General features: G+C 30.7%; 1 protein-coding gene and 1 non-coding gene across 7 annotated transcripts in view; one reads left to right on the forward strand and one right to left on the reverse strand.

Moving 5' to 3' along the window:
• Positions 1–315: 315 nt before the first annotated feature.
• LOC132939993 (U6 spliceosomal RNA) lies at positions 316–422 on the forward strand. The gene has a single exon (XR_009664046.1). It is a non-coding gene; the product is annotated as a U6 spliceosomal RNA (small nuclear RNA).
• Positions 423–4254: 3832 nt separating this feature from the next.
• Positions 4255–18608, reverse strand: part of LOC132937915 (uncharacterized) — a 61739-nt gene continuing 47385 nt past the window's right edge. For all 6 annotated transcript variants that reach the window (XM_061004518.1, XM_061004515.1, XM_061004519.1 and 3 more), the window contains 2 exons: positions 11254–11736; positions 4255–5950 (listed from right to left, as the gene is read on the reverse strand). In XM_061004518.1, coding sequence (XP_060860501.1) covers positions 5666–5950; positions 11254–11736 — 768 coding nt within the window. In that variant the 3' untranslated portion in view covers positions 4255–5665. The remainder of the gene's footprint in view (positions 5951–11253; positions 11737–18608) is intronic.

The following is an 18608-nucleotide window of genomic DNA, read 5'->3' on the forward strand; positions in this document are numbered from 1 at the left end:
AGACATTAAAATATGATATTTCAAACGGATTACGGTGTAAAAATATTATATGATTCGATAGTAAAAAATAAAATAAAATATTCCAAAAAAAAGTAATTCCGATGGCCAACAGGGGATTACGTCATTACGCAAACGGTATCGAACGAAAAAACATACATAATATTGTTATGCCCATCGTGTTCCGGATGTGGGTCGCCCCATCTGTCGGTGTTCGTGTTCCAATCGTTATGTTCAGTACAAGCGGTACCTGTTCTCGCATGTAATGTTCAGACAACACTGCGGTATATATAAGGAGCATTCGGCACAGTTACCAATGTACTTGCTTCGGCAGTACATATACTAAAATTGGAACGATACAGAGAAGATTAGCATGGCCCCTGCGCAAGGATGACACGCAAAATCGTGAAGCGTTCCACATTTTTTTGTCGTACGTTCCTTTTTGAGTTCCGATAATTTTTTTTAAAATTTTTAATCGTCGTATCGCCATGTTATCATAAGTACATTCGATACAGTGATTTTCTGTTTTTGTCTAACACACGCGCGACATAGTATTTTAGACGGGTTTTTTGCCAAACATTCCAATTGATCTATTGAAGCGACAAGAATTCTGAAAACAGATTTGAATTCGTCGTCAAGTCTACTTGAAATCGACTTTCCCACATTTTTGATATTATCCCCCCGAATTCCAGAAAACGTCATATTAAAAAAGAGTATTTAAAAATTTTTGTATTTCAATTTTTGGAGAAGCTAAAATCAAAAAATCAAAATTGTGGGAAAGTCGATAGACTTGACGACGAATTCAAATCTGTTTTCAGAATTCTCGTCATTTCATTAGATCAATTGATATGTTTGGCAAAGAATCCGTCAAAAATCCTATGTCGCGCGTGTGTTAGACAAAAACAGAAAATCACGGTATGGAATCCCCTTAAACAAACTAGAGACTTTGGCCTATGATATAAAAATAAATTATTCGAAAAAATGTATAATATGGATTACTTAGGACGTAAACTTGAATGCTGCACTCAATCATAATCGTGTACTTGTGTATTTATGATTTTGCTGCCACGAGTACACAATTTCTTAATGCCCTTTCCCCCCTCTTCGGTTTTTTTAGTGGCAATTTTTCTCGCCGATAAAAAAACATATACAACACATGTGATATGGTAATAGTATCATGCATTATAAAAATCTATTAAAATCATATTTGGAATCATTGTTTAATAATTGTAAAACCAATACATTCGTCGCTACGTTTATAGAAACTAAAATGTGTACCTAAAGGTAGATAAGACTAATTATTAAAAGCCGTATACAAATTTATATTCAGTGCACTTTTTGACTTTTCCTACACAGCTAATCCATCTATGTCAATGATTTCAGATATTACTTAAATACCTACTAGATATTAATTTATTATATTATAAGTATGTTCGGTTTCAGTATGTTCGGTTTCATTACCTACCTATTGGAATATTATACATTATACCACTGATTATAAATACTATCAATGATTATACTTACATGTCTACATAAACCTACTTATTAAAAATAAAAACAAAAATATCTCGTCGGTTTCATCAGTGACGTGTTCATGATTTGTCGAGTAGGTGGTGAGAAGGGGCCAAGGGGTAGTCCACGCCTATTTTTCTTTCTATATTCTATACTTTATTGTATTAACTTAATTGTATTTTACGCACGATGTTTTTGAAAAAAATATTAATTAGTAGGTAATAACACTAATAACTAATAAGGTACAGAATACTGAAAAGTAATTAACAAAATTACTACTTTGTGTTTTTGGTAACATAACTGATAATACGATAATACTATACCTACCTATAGTTACCTACCTAATATATACAATACCTATATAAATTATAATAATTATTATTATACCTATATAATATTACACGTTTACGTTTCGTAACGTTTTGTTCTATAATACAATATTCTTTACCTACTGATAAGTATTAGTTAAATTGAAACAGTGATAACTATTAATATTTTATAAGATTGAAAAAAAATCTAATTACATTTTTCTATACACAGTATAATGTATACCTATTTAGTTTTATTTTTTTACAGCAGACCCCGACGGCCAATACAATAGGTAATATAGTGTAATACAGACAATACAGTAGGTATAGTAACCTGGTATACACATTAGGTACACATATTTATTCCACCGAACCGCCACATGATAGGTCTTAAGGCCAATGGTGAAATTTCCGGTTCAATTAAAACATATTGTGTCATAGGAAATCATTATAACTCCCGGACCCCCAAACAAATTTGATTGCATGGCCACAGTAAAAATAGATATTATGTGCGTCATTGCTAGTATGCTAAGCAGGTGGATATTGGTAATCTGTAATATTATACGATATAGGTACCTACTTATTATAGCGTGACGTAGCCAGAATTTAGTTTTTTTTTGAGGGAGCGCGGGGGTTGAAAATTTGTTATATAGGACCTAGCCATCTAGGATCTCTCATAAGTTTGGTATGATGATGCCGTAGATATATAGCCATACAGGGTAATTCAACAAGCATGCTCACTCCCATTTTTTTTTATTTAATTATGAATTTATCCAAATTCTGATTTTTGGAATTGTTAAATATACTCATAGACAATATTTTCAAATTCTTGATTTTTTTTTGTACTACTTAAGAAATGTCCTGCGATTGCGGTATAAATATCTGTTTTTCAAATGATAACTCCCCTTTTTTACTGTAAATTATTTAGTGGATAATCTTTTTGAAAATGTTGATGTACCTAATTCAAAATACGAATGAGTATTTTCTTAGTTATTAAAATGTTTGTATTAAAGATAATAGTCCTTAAAAATGATTTTACATAAATATAAAATAGATGTAAAACTGGATTTAGTATTTATTATACTTGGGCCATTTTTACAAATTATTAATATTGATAGATTATTAATAAATACAATTTTCAAATCACCATAGCCCCCATATTTCATACAAACCCATTGGCCATTACCCTGGGGCATGGACCTTTTATGCTTAGAACACAAAGTGGAATAACTCAAAAACTGCCTGTACGAATTTTGATTCTGATACGTCAAAAATGTCTAGAAAAATTATCTACTGTATAATTTATGGTTGAAAAGGAGTGTTCTCATTTGAAAAACAGAAGTTTGTATCTCCACAGGACACTCCTTAAGTAATTCAACAAATTTCAAGAATTTTAAAATATGGTCTTAAAGTGTATTTAAAAATTTTAAAAATCAGATTTTGTATAACTGCATTATTGAAGAAAAAAAGGTAGTGAGCATGCTTGTGGATCACCCTATATATCGTTTTAGACTTTTGCAGCAACGTTCATACAAATTGTACAAATTGTTTAATACATGATTACGTATATAGGGTGTCCTGTGAGGATATACCTATAACCTATTAGCCATAGAGGAAGACTCGTCGCCCAGACAAAAATCTCTTTTGCCCGTCTTTGGCCGTTTTACTATAAACCTATAAAGAATTATTAAAAATCATGAAATTAATGAAAACAAAATGTTTAAAGGTCACAATTTTCAGAAAAATAAACACTATAAAATGGGTGTTTTCAATTATTTCAAAAATACAATATTTTTGAAATTAAAATAAAATATATATAGTCTTTGTCTCTGCGAGTCTATTAAAAAAAAAAACAGATTTATTATATTATATTTATTAACTCGGGAGCCATGGCAATGGTTAAATCCTCGCTGGACACCTTGTATTCTTACGTTGAACGTACCTAATAGCTACGTTCGCTAAACAGTGGACACTGAAATATCTTGTCACTTTTTACATTTTCCTGAAATTTTGGGGAGGCCTTCTGCAGTCCCCTACTATCAAACTATGTAATATGTATAGGTACACACGTACTTTAAGTACATATGGGAATTGGAGGATATTATTTAATATCGTTATAGGATCATGTAAAATGACTGCTTTGTTGTTATACCACACATATAATGTGTTTTTCCCTAGTTCAATGTTCATATACAACCTGCAGGAAATATTACGCAACGAACATTATAATATATTATATATACACATACGACACACGCATATAATTTATAAGCCATGTACACGAGACATATAAAATTATATTATCGAAGTATTGCTGCGTATGCGTATAGGTATGTGATGTGTCCGGGTAAAAGCTTCTCAACAATACATTATTATAATACAACGTTGCGCAACTGTACATAATATAGGTAGTCCGAAATAAAACAATTTTCTCATGTATTATTTACGTACATTATTTCTTCAGATATATTTATATATTTTTCTTATCGTTGGTAGTTGTTAACAACACGTTATACATTTACATATGCACGTTAAATACGCACTTACACAATTTATACATAAACAGTTTTCAAATGATTTTCATCCGATATAAACGAAAACGGGTATAATATACCTATAGGTACATAATAATTTATAACAATAATAATCGCGTTAAACGAGTGTCCGCGTTATTGTGGGTATACACCGTAGGTATAATCATCGATTATAATACAATATTATTTAACATGATTTAGTACTAACACGCGTTATTAGGTACCTATAATATATTTTATACAATACACACATACATAATTATAACATAAGGTATAGGTCGGCAGTTTTATATTTATATAGTGAGACGTATAATGCGATATTCTAATCTCTAGCCGAATGCTATGTAAATGCACCAAGCATTAGGTACCTACACATATAGTCTATACCGTATATAGTGCACATATTATTGTGCATTTATATACATGTTATAGGTACATTATATTATTGTAAATATTTACACTGTATACGTATCCTATATAAACTAGCGTGAACCTATGATAAGAGTATAATGTAATATTATGTATATATTTTTTTTCGTCACCAAAACGGAGGTGGGAGTACCTACGTTTATTATACAATAATAATGTTATAGTTGCCTACTTCTACATCGACATTTACATAATGAAAGCATAGCCGTATAGGTATACCTAGCCACCTAGGTACCTATACACGGATTACGACAATCGATTAAACTAAAATTTATTAATTTTTCTAACCCGTAGCCCGTAGGTATATTATGTAAGCGTCGTCGAGTTTCTAATATATTTCATAATTTAAAATTATATATCAAAATCAATATATACGTACCCTAGTATACTACCCTTACCCATAGGTAGTACTTGGCAAACATACTAGAGGACGCAGAAATTAAATATTTTATAATAGGAATGCAAGTTGAAAAAACTGGAATCGATAAAACAAAATTGCATTGGACTATTGGTATACCTACACAGTTACACGGCTATACTCTTGAACCATTCATTTTTCTTTTGCCATCTCACGTTGACTGGTGTCGGAAGGGAAAACATTATTGTTTTGTCCCCTCAAATAATACTATGGGGGTAACTGTAACCCCGTGCCACCCATCACAATGCCATCACCTATGATTCTACCCTAATATATTATATTATATAGTTAATCGTTAATTCACACATATAATATATATATATATCAATTTAGATAGGTATATGTATGGGGTTATTCGTCACAGCCAAATTCGTCTGAATATACAACAATAATTTATTATATTATATACTATGGTATTTTAGCATATTATGTATCAGGTATTGTATTGTGCGGACCGACGCGCAAATCTACTTTGTCAGGTTCACGGCGCTAAGCACCAGCTCCTGTCGTTGCTGGTCGGTGGAATCACCGCCGGGCATGGAAGACGTGTTGTTCAACTCCTCGAACGATTTTACCATCATTTTGGTGGCCACGTTCAACGAGTCCTCGAATGTCAACGTTGACTTGAGGTTTGAGAGATTTTTATTCGAGCTCACCTCGTCCTTCGTGTACAGATGGTCGTCCTGTTCGATCAGATGTTCCATGCTGCTGTCCAGACTGGCTTCTGGAGTGGCCTTAGGCATCCGTTTCGCCTACAAAATTACAATTGAATCAATGACTGTGCATACCTACAGAGATATTTTAAAAGTTTCCAACGATGGAATAATATCATAATGTACTGTACGAAGAGGATTTTATAGGGGGGGGGGGGGCAAAGTTGGTAGTTTGGCCAACTCTAAAAATTAATGCGGGACAACTTGTTTTTGTTATCTTGTCGCGGAGCCATTTTATCACGTACGTTGCGATAGCCCGGCCCATTTCGAAATATTGGAAAATTTTTGCACCAATATTTAGTATGAATTTGCATGGCTAAAATTAAAATTTGAATGATATTAGTTTAACACCTAAACCCAAAATTTGAAGGGTCGGGCTGTCACAACGTACGGGTTTGTCATTAGGTTGTTAAAATGTTTTTATTATATAAGTAAATAACATATTCAAGTTGTAATACTATTTATGAAAAAATACTCATTACCATTAAATAGGTATAAAACAGGTGGTTGGGTTAGGTACCGGTCTCCTATACAGTAGGTGTCTAAATGGGACACCACAATTGTAGGGGTCGCGATCGACTGGTTCGAGAAATATTGGGCGATCGTATTAAATATTAATTACCTATACCAATATCCGTTGATCACGTGCGCAATCATAAAGTTTAAGATACACTTTTACGCTGTATATATATACATTATACAAAGTAAAGTATTTACTATCGATAAAAAACACAATTTCCCTTGGAAAAATAATAAAATAATATTATTATACTGCATCTAATAATACAACTACTAAATAATATCCCTAAACAAATAATGGTGGATCACCAGGTATTTAAAACCTTTGATGTAGCCAACTTGTCGGAAAACGTTGGCGACTCCTGCTGTAATGGATGTTTTAAATCAGAATGATTTTGATACATTTTGTAAACATTTGAACTTCAAATGATTATGAAAAAAATTGTACCGATGTATTTTCGATATTTTTTAATTGTTATACTTATGAACAATTTATGAGGAATTTCGTATTACATTTTCAGACATTTTGATGAAGCAAAATAATTTTTACCGAGTATTTTAAAGAAAAAGAAAAAAAGTGAGTGGTGTCATGGGACACGCGGTAAAAACGAAGTTTTTTTTCCAAAAAATGTTATAGATTACAAATACATTTTAGTGGAATCATTCAAAATAAAAGTAAATATCAATAAGTAAATGTATTTAAGTATTTAGTGTATTTAAGAAAATGTGAAAAATGAATGAAAAGGAAAATTATTATTATTAGTATTTAAAAAAATTCCCTTTTTAAAAAATCATTTACAACAGTTATTTTTTGTTTTTTTAGTTATATTTAAAACCAATATATTGATTTAGTAAAAAGTGGGTTGTAAAAATTCCCGTTTTTTCTTAATTTTTTTTTTTGTTCTTCACGACGCTTTCAAAACCTACTGGGAATTTTCAATTTTTAACTCTTGAATGCACAACCAGATTCACTTTTCCATCAGAAAGGTTACTGAGGTAGAAAATCGAAGCATCATTTCGACTACTTATCTTGTACATAGACAAAAAAAAACATCATTGTAAAATCAATATATTCGTCGCTCTTCTCAGAATCTAAAAAATATTATTCATTAAATTTAAAGAAAAGTACATAATTTTAAATTAATTTTAAAATTACAAAGCATAAAATGAGCATAAATATTAAATAGTGAATCCTGTAAACCTACTTGAAGAAAATACCAAGCCTCTTCGACAAAAATACAAATTTTACTGGGGTAGTACCATAGACACAAATAAGGTGATTTATGGGTCAATGGGGGAGAAATAATCCCTAACCTCCCTATCCTGGGCATGCCATTGCTATTACCTATATTGTATACCATACAGGGCATAGGCAACCTATTCATACTTTTAAACGGTAAGGCGGTGGTATTGACTCAAAAGTTATTATTTATATTATACATTATTACAATTATTAAATATTAATTAATATAATAAATGCAATGTTTTTGGCAAAAATGAAATCAACTTACCATAAAATAAGTTACTTTAATGGTAATATCAAAAAATATATCATGAAAATATATACTTGATATAGGCTGACAGACCATTTCTGAGCACACTCGTTTTTCGTGCAGCCGTGTAGGTGATAAACAGGATTGGGATTTTATAGCATTTGCATATTTCTTAAGGGATGCTTAAGTTTCATGATACAGAGAACTTAAATTAAAAACTTTAATTTGCACATTTTTGCATATTTTATGAGTTTTTAGATTTTAGTGTTATTTTTAGACTTTTTGAGACGTTTTGTTTTTTTACCTGATTTTGAATAATAATTGGTCATATTTTATGAAATTATATTTTAGTAAATGTGTTATTGCTTATAGATTATTGTAAAAATAAATATTATATAGATTAAGAAAATAGACCGATTACGTGGACGCGCTGGATGCTGATGCTACGCGAGCAACGCCACGCCGTTCATAATTTCGTATTATTTGGTTCTAATTTCAAACTTTTGTTATCTGCTCATTGAATTCAAATTTAACACACTCAATACAGTGACACCTATACTGTAGGTATAGCAGAGAGGTACCCATTTACCCAACTTTTTTTATTTTTTTGGTTTGATAGTTAAGTGTTATTTAACCAGAGTCCTATCTTTATTTGACACAATTTTATATTTTCAAATAAACTAATCCATATTTATTTTATAAAACAGTGGCCACAAAAACAATGTGGTTAGTGAACAAATGCTGAAATGCCTACATAGGTAATTATGAAAATAACAATAATACCTCTTGCCGTTACTTTATAATTTCTGAAATGTTGAATGTTGTTGACAAAATACATTTTAAATATAATATCATATGGATTATAGATAATAGGTAGGTCGTAAAAAATTAAAATATAAAATAATTTTTTATTCGCGATTAAAAGTACGGTAATATTGTTTGCGGTGACAATCTATTAGAAATGATATAAAAAGAGACGAGGGTAATATATAATATGTTACAGATCCACGTTGCAAAAACCAATAAATATTTTAGTTTTAGTGCAAGATTCGTTACGGTATCAATGAATAGAGAATAGGTCAATATGACATAGATATATGTAGGCGGTAGTAGGTATAATTATTTTTTTTAACATAAAATGCCAATTATATGTAGAAAAATTTCAGTTTTTGAACAAGACAAACCAAACTGGTTCCTCTACTCAGTACCCATATAGCGCAGACATTTTATACGATAATAGCAGAATGAATAAGATTTTTAACAAACTGTTATCTTTTTAGACATTAGACTGAAAATTGGTAATGGTCCCGTTAAAATGTTTACGCGACCGGACATTTTATGGCCTGGGTATAACATTTATAAAATATTCTATATCTATATAATAAGTAATAACTTACCTTTAATACACACTAAACAACCAATCCTTTCCGCCACAAAATCGTTAGTCTTATAGACTATAGTTATAATAGGTTAAAGGTATGATCAATGAATAAATATACATATTAATAAATTATGTGGCCGGCGTTTAAAATTAAAATTTATGTCGTACAAAATTATGATTTGTTTTTATTTATAGAATATGATAAAAAAAACATAGTTTTCTTCAGCACGTAATACGACGATTTCTTCCAGAACAAGGGAGGATCTGGGTACGAAAAACCGCACCCTGCAGCAGTTATATATACTATGTACATCTTCAAAATTAAATATGCGAATATACCTATACATTATATTAAGAAAATTAACTTTATTGCGTGAAATTAAAATCGGTGTAATTTGTGTACTTAATTCATTTTACACGTGTTGACTTCGCACAATCGCACGAGCTGGTCTTTAACTGCCCGACCACCAACGTCCTACCCACTTTGAAAGTCTAGTCTTCGGGGGCCTTGGTCAATTCCTTTTAATATGTGAGTATCCAAAATTCATAGGAATTATTAACAGTAATAAAGTATTACAAAAGTTTTAAAATATGATTTAGGGACATAACATATAGTAGAAACATCTTTAGCAAGGGGATGAAAATAATTGTTTGCATAATCGAATTTTCTAGTAGATCACAGTTGGAATTTCAAATCTTCGCAAGACTATTTTTTATAGTATATAATTTTTTTGTACTTGTACCTACTTCTGTAATTATGTATTTCAGACTTTATGTATTTTATTCATCTGGTACAGCATATAGTGTATAAATGTTAATTTATTAAATACAATCAAACCATAAGTACACGGTAGTACGTGGTATTATAAAAATCTAAAGGTTGAAAATTGAAATTAATTTTGTGCAACGAGTTTATAGTCTTTTTGATTTCGTCCCGACTGGATATTTTTTTTGTTTTGTTCAGAGAATAATAATTGCACCATACAGTGGATGTTTTTTATGTATAAATATTTTCGTTTTAAACATTTTCCTAGTACTTATTTATTATATTAATTTTATGTCAGTGCTAGATCAGTGGCATTATGGTTTCCACTGAACGAACAATACGAATAATAATGAACGTTTCTCTTTCGTACATGTTTATAAATAGAAGGATAAAAAAATCAGCGCCATACGTTTCACGACTAATATACACTTCCGTGCTAAGTAAATTTAATATTGACATTTTAGATTTCATGAAAGTCTAACACGGGCGTGGAAGTTTTAGTAAATTAGTTTTTGAGTGTTTCCTTTAATAAACGTATTGAAGTAAATATAAATTTGAAAAGACACAATTAATATATATAATATATACTACAGATATACAATGGTGATGTGGCGTAGTGATACACTTTTATAGTGTGGGGTGGGAGGATTTTTAAATTTGTTTGTAGCTTATACAATAATGTAGGACTGGAAATTTAATGCATTGTTTATTTCAATGCTCGTTTTGTTAAATAAATTCGTTTCGTGTATGTATTATAACTTTAATTTAAATTTCTGAACATTTCAGGCGGCTTTTAAGAATTTAAAAACTGTTTAATATAATATACAATTATTTTTTCGAGGGGGTTGTGGGGTTGAAATCAAAATGGGAGGTTTGCATCAAACTCACGTATCCTCCTACGTGGTTACCCCTAACGTGCATCGTCTAATCCATATTTGAAACTTGCCTAATTTTTACCGTTCAAAAAACCAAAAGTCACGGTTTGGAACTGTTTACCACAATACTGCAACCAGGTCCCCCCTATCGTTTATTCACCAACTTCAAATGTTAAACATATACGGGGGCCTCTATAACCATCCAGAATAGTTGGCCTTTGGCCCAACGTACCTATATAGCAACTACATAATATATTTTACACGTAGATATATAGGTATCCATTATAACATAAAAATGGGGGGCTCACTTGTTGACAGACAATCTGTGGTTGCTGGTCAGCGGCCATGGACACGCGTTTCAGTGCCGGTTTCAGGACCGTCATCGGTACGGTCTCGACGACGACTCCGGTGAGCGGTTCGGCAGCGGCCGAGTTGGCGTTTATCGGATGGTTCCGGAACGGCATGTACTTGTAGAACTCAGCCATTTTGTCGGAAGCACCGCCGCCACCCTTGTGCCGGCGGCGCTTGAAGCAAAACGTCGGCGGACAGAAGCACAACATAATGCGGACAGCACAACAGCACACGCCGATGGCGATCATGCCGGGCCCGATGAACCGGAGCTGGACCGTCTTGAAGCCCTTCTCGCCGGTGCCCACGAACGCTATGATCAGGCCCAGCGCCACAGAGCACAGCCCCACGTACAGTAGGGTGTTGGCCGCCGCGCCCTGCTGCAGCTCGTACAGTCTCCGGTCGTCGCCGTCGCCACCCCCGAACGACAAGGCGTCGTGGATCTGTTTGGGGGGATGGGTCACAAAAGCACGGGTTACATTAATGTTTAAATATTTATTTGCTTATTAACGCCTGGTCAAAGCGATTTCCATAAGTTATGATCGGTGATAGACGATTGCGGACGGTTACACTGTAACGATGAACCCCCAAAACGAAACGATTGCGGACAAATGTAGCCAAATGTTTAAATAATACTTTGACAATGTGGAAACTCTGAGCGTATTAAATGACAACTCATATCAGTCAAATACTTCAGTTATAGTACACGTGTTAAGTTACTATAGTGAACTACTATAATTACTATTTTTTAGTATCTTTAAATCATGGAAAATTTAATTTAATTAATTTCATCAGAACGTGGATAAGAGTTAATGGTTGTCAACACAAATAATTACTGGTTTAGATAGCGGAAATATGGATTAATAAAATGGTTAAAACAAATAAAGACTACAGTGCAAATATTAACGACATCTGATAAAAAATCTGCCTATGAATCTTTCTGCCTTCTGGTGAGCATATATGTGAAAAAAACTCTGCACAAATAGATAATTTGAGTGACAATTATTGAGGGAAAACTGATGAACTAGATCCACGACCGTAGATGAAAACTAGATTGCATGGCACAAAAACGTTTCACTAAAATTTGTCCAAAATCGTGTTATTTTTTAGATTCAAAATAATATCTTTTGTCATAAATTGACGGACCGCAATCGTTTTCTCCCGATGTTATAATTTTAATTTTAATGGTTGAATGTGGTAAATTATAGGGGAGGCTCCTAAAAAATTTAATTAGGATTGCTTTCTAGGTACGTACTACGTATATTAATTATTAATACAATAATACGTATATTTTACAAATAAGAAAACATGGTAAGTACCTACATGTGGTTTCTTTGCTTATGAGTTTCTTTTAAAATATTAATTATAATAAGTGATTGACTGAAACACTTGATCCTACACTCTTAAATGAAAATGATTAGGTAAATGTTCTTTTTCCTTCAATATGTTAAAAAGTTTTTCAATTAACAATAATGTATACTTATATTGACTTATAAGTTATGCCGTGTAATAAATTATATATATATATATATTTACAAAAGGCCGGACTGCAGGAGATTTCAGTGGGGTACTTCTGTTATTAATTTAATAAAAATCAAATTTAAAAATGATTCTGAACAGAGTTTGGTTTATTGAAATATTTATAGGACATTTTTAAAATGTTGACTTTTATGTTTCTCATAAAAATAAAATGCGATCACATTGTTTCGAAAATTATTTCTTTCTATATAGGTACCTAATATACTTTATAGTTATTATATTATATAAAATTATTAAACTATAATTGGAAGTCTCTAGGGTCGTTAGTTTTAAAAAATAACTAAAATAATCAATTTTGTTAAGGTTAAAATGTAAGCTGTATTGTAATAGTCATTATATATTTTCCAATTTTCAGTAGTTTTTCTAATACTCAGATAAAATATTGTGTAAATTAAAATAATATATGTTTAAAAAATATGTGATTTCAGATCCAAAAAGTGTAGGCCATCGTGGTAATAAAAGTTATAGTGGTTTTGCACACTAAATCCCAAAAATTGTATGCTGAATACGGCCATGAACTCCTTTTAAGATAAATTCAATAGATGGCTGCCCAAAAGTTTTGAATTCGAAAAGGATATAATCGGAGATAAATGGGGAAACGCGTGAGGATGACTACTCGAGATAGCGTATTTATATACATACTGTATAGTGCAATAGCATAATATGTGTAGGTACGTAGTATTATGTGTCTTATGGGAATACCTTCGAGATTTAATACGTATGAAGAATAAACACATATATAAATAATATATAATATATATCTGCAGGTAGTATAATAATATAGGTGTATGAAATCTTGTACGAAATCGCTACTATTTTTTTAATTTCTTTTATTACTTCTGATACACGCGTGTAATGTATATACCTCAGTATGCACCCGAACAACGCTTATATAATATAATATGTTATATAGGTGTAAAATATAGGCTATATTAGGCTATATATAATGCACCTGAACAAATTCGTATTTTATTATATTCTAACATATAGTACATGGTGATCGTTATCGGTAAGATGGTACTTGGATTAAAGCGGGGGTGCTATTTGGGGGATGTAAGGGTATACTTTGGCACCCATTTTTTACTATGTCTTATTTGCCTACCATAAAATGTATAAATGATGGCCGATACATAAAAGTTAAAATACATTATAATAACCATATTAATGCGTTTAGTATAATATATAGGTATGAGAATGAGAGTAATGTATATTTATTAGGTATTAATTATAGATAAACCTTTATTATTTATTGGTGTGCACCACATTATTTATTCTATGAAGAAAAAGTGACCTGGAGTTGAAAAAAAATTGGCCTGCTTAAACGTTGGCACCCCTCTTTAAAAAAAAACCTCAAATGGCGCTACTGCGGATTAGTCTTATTCCCTCTCGTTCACCATACCAAAACGAGTACCTATATTATGCAAATTGTATTTCCATTACATTGAATAATAAAATTGTTATTTTTGAAATATGAGTTTTTTTTTAAGAGGATGTGGCCATGTGGGTAGGATGACTAGGTTGGGCTACGATGGGCTTATGAACATTTTTGTTCCCATTAAAAATAAATGTAGTCTCAAATACGTCATTGGTACCAATTACTCGAAATTTTTCCTTGTGCAGTCCTTTAATTGGGGAAGGGGGATGTATATGACGACGACGGTTCGTTACTACGGACGGCAATGTCACAATCATTGACCCTGATCTTTATGTATTATATATTGTAGCATAGTCCTTTTTTTTATTTAATTCTAAAGACATTAATAACTACTAAACAGAGTTTGGATTTTATAAATAGGTATTCGATTTTTTTCCCTATCGATCTGATACAAAGCTGATGTTAGGTTAAAATACGATTTACATACGTAAATTAAAATAGACAAAATTTCATCTTATTTTGTTTTATAGTATTAACTATACTTTTGATTTTAAGGGTACATTTTGGGTATATATATAATATAATATATGGCTTGTATCATGCAATGTTCACTAAAGGCTCGATCATTATTATGCATCGTAATTTTTGATTTACGCGCTAATGAATTATACTCTTAAAGTTAATAATTTTTAACTAACTGCAATCTATTATAGCTATAGACTCATAAGCTATAAGTACGTACATATTAAATTCAAAGGTTGTTTTTTTTTAAATGTTTTATAGAGCTATAAAATCCTAACTCTGCTAATAAGTCAGGCAAAGCAATGACAAATGAGAACGGTGAAGTATGGATGCGCGAGTTAAATAACGGTAATATCGTTTAAACTATTTGTTAACAAGTGGTATACAGTACCGTTTTTCTATACCAATATACAATTTACCATGTACAATGTTACATAATATTATACATATTAGTATTACATATATATATATATAAATATATTATGATAATGCACCGGCGCACCGCACAATTGAAATATTCAACAACGCCGTTCGAGTTGCTCGTATGGGTTTTTATTAAATATTTGATAGCATTCTAATGTCGTGCGGGTACATGACAATTCAACTGTAAGATCATTTTTAATGAAATTTTTTCACTGGAAATACTGCAATAACCATGCTGAAATTAAAATCGCATACTATACTGTAAACTAAGCTCTTATTTGAATATTTAATTAAAATTATACTATTTAATGTTGAACATCTGATTATATAATGAGGTAGGTACCTTAGTACCTAAGTATAAATATTATATTATATTATATTATTGTCCACGTGTTCTACATGTACATTGGTAAATACACATTACATACAGTACACACACATATAATTATCATATGATACGTTTAAACTTTGAAAGTTTATAGTTGAAAGTAACAAAGTTAAAAAAGTTTTGGAAAAAAAATTGATAACATGCAGAAAGTTATAATAGATATAATTTATAATAAAACGTATTCTCGTCTTACAGCTTAATTGGTCAAAGTTTTCTATAAGCATTCCAAGTTTTTAATTTGATGATATATTATTTTATGTAGACATCTATATATATATATATTACTACTTAGGTTATAGGTATAACAAATATAAATATAAAATGTTTTTTTTTTATTATTAAACTAACACGTAACAACTACCTACCATAATAATACGATATTGTACAAGTTGATAATTATTATCCTAGCTAACTATTATTTGGATTATCTATATCTATATTCTTTATGTTTATTTGAAATTTATGAATATAATATAAGGGCATGGGAAAAAAAGCCCAGAAGTTCCCTAAGTAAACAGTTTATTTTAAAGCTGATGCATATTTCATTAGGCAGAAAGCATATATGTATAAAATATGATTATAATATATTTGTTTAATATAGTATATACAATATACATATAGTACGTATATAATATGCACAACACGATATACGATACACCATTATATAGGTATAACTATCTATATAAAATTATATTATTACAACAATATAATATTACGAAGTTCATGGTATGCCATTAACCGACTTTATACAAAATAACAACATAACAATTTTGAAAATTATTCTCCCCATAATTTGATTTGAAAATTATCGTTATTTTATTGTATAATTACCATTATTATAATAGGCATTTAAATGACATATTATGGTTGTGTACTTTTATTTAACGAAACAGAAACATGAAATTTTAGTTGTTAAATAACTTAAATTGTATATAAGCTCAATAATATTATTAAATAAATAATGATATTTGTTATCTTTTATAAGTATGTTAGATTTATCGGTTCTTTTGATAAAAAAAGCAAATAAACAACACGTACCTAACCTAACCTACCTGGCTACCTATACATTTTTATATACTAACAACCAAATTCAAAAGCAACGGGATACCTAACAAATCCAATTGTATCCAACATATTTTACCAAATGTTACTTTGGAGAATAAACAATATTATATTATTTGGATGGTAAATAAATTATTAATATTATGTGTATGATTCAATGTAATCTATCCTCACCCCGACGAAATGGTTATGAAAATTGAAAATATATTATACTCTGAAATTAACTTCATAAATATTCATTGTAATTGTTATCATAATATAGCATATTACAATTTATATATTATATGGTTTGGTATCATAACATACGTAAATAAATATGATATAACTAGATACAATTGATATTAGACATTTATATATAATATAACGGCAAACATAATAAAAAAACAAAATGGTAACATCAGCTGTGGATACCACGCAAACCCACGATTCAGTGACATAAATAGCCATGTACAATGTAATATGTAACATGCTTAAAACATATTCATATTTCATATATAGGTGTACACAATATGTACACAACCTTCACAATCGATAACAAATCTGAAATCGGGAATTTATTTATTTTGTAATTTATTCGTGACATCAAAGGAGTTTAGTAAAACAAGACGAAAAATACAAAATAAAATAAATGGAAATTCAATAGTTGTCGAGCGTGGAAAAAAATCTTAAAACCATAATATTATCGCGAATATAACAATGGCACCGGTGCAAAAGTGCGCGGTGAGTAGGTTCGTTTATATACAATAACATTTTTGTTTGTTCTCGCGTTCGGATATAATGGCCATTATAATGTATAACATTATATTGTTGTTCTTGTACCGTACAGATATTGTTTTAAGGGCTACGAAAATAGTGGTTGAGCGTTTATTTTATGATTCCGAACTCTTTTATATAGGTATGTATAGTATATGTTGCGTGCCAATATTAACAATCGTTGGAATGGACTGGACTTCGCTTTGAAGTTGAAAAAATGTATAAGCAATTCTCAAATACTTTTTGTTTAATAACTCGAAAATATTTCAAGTGTTTTACGAAATTAAATCTGATGTTGGTCAGTGGTCGACGTGAATGTGGTTACACAAACTCAGTAAATGTTCGTCAGAAATAAATAATCATCCTCGTTTTAGGCTCTATTTATATGGCTCAGATAAATTACGTATATATTGTCTCTTCTCATTTTGACAATTAATTCTATATAAATATACTATTTTGGGAATCGATGCATTTATTACTACGAACCGCATGTCATCATTAATAGATTTCGCAACAAGTAACAATTTTATAGGTTTCTAAACATAAGTTTAGATCACCTTATAATTTATATCCCCTTGTGTCCGTCTGGTAATTATTAATAAATAGTTGCGATTGTATTAACATATTTATTTATTGTCCGTAATTATTGTACATAAACTGTTAATGGAATATTAGTTTAATGCACTCAGCATTGTATTGAAATACGTTTGGAAACCAGGGATTTAGCACGATCACAGAGTTCTATAACTTGTTTTTTTTGTATATGTATAATGTATATTAATATTATATTACATGATGCAATAATTGTGTGTTTATCTGCTTCATGTTATTGTAATTTTTTAGTAGAATTATTGTATTTTGAGTTGGACTATCTAGGTATTTGCGTAATATCTGGTATAATGATTACTGCCTACTGGTTTGGTTCATTATGCTCTGCGGAATTCAGATTATGTACAGATATAGAAGGCCTTTTGATCATATATATACATATAGGCTATAATACCGTTAATCTTAATTTGTAATACAAGTATATTAAACGAATTCAAAAACACTTCCTTGAATTTCGTAGCCGTTAAATTAAATCTCCCTTTGGAGCCCCACAACTACCATCCAGTTCGTATACAACTCAACTTGCTCGCTTTGGCCACAAGACTACGTGAAGTGGCGGATATATCATTAATTTACAATCTTATCAATGGCCACGTTAATCCTATGTATTTATTAGATCGCATCTAGTTTAAGTCCATCTTCAT

This window comes from Metopolophium dirhodum, chromosome 2, assembly GCF_019925205.1.
Source record: "Metopolophium dirhodum isolate CAU chromosome 2, ASM1992520v1, whole genome shotgun sequence".
NCBI lineage: Eukaryota > Metazoa > Arthropoda > Insecta > Hemiptera > Aphididae > Metopolophium > Metopolophium dirhodum.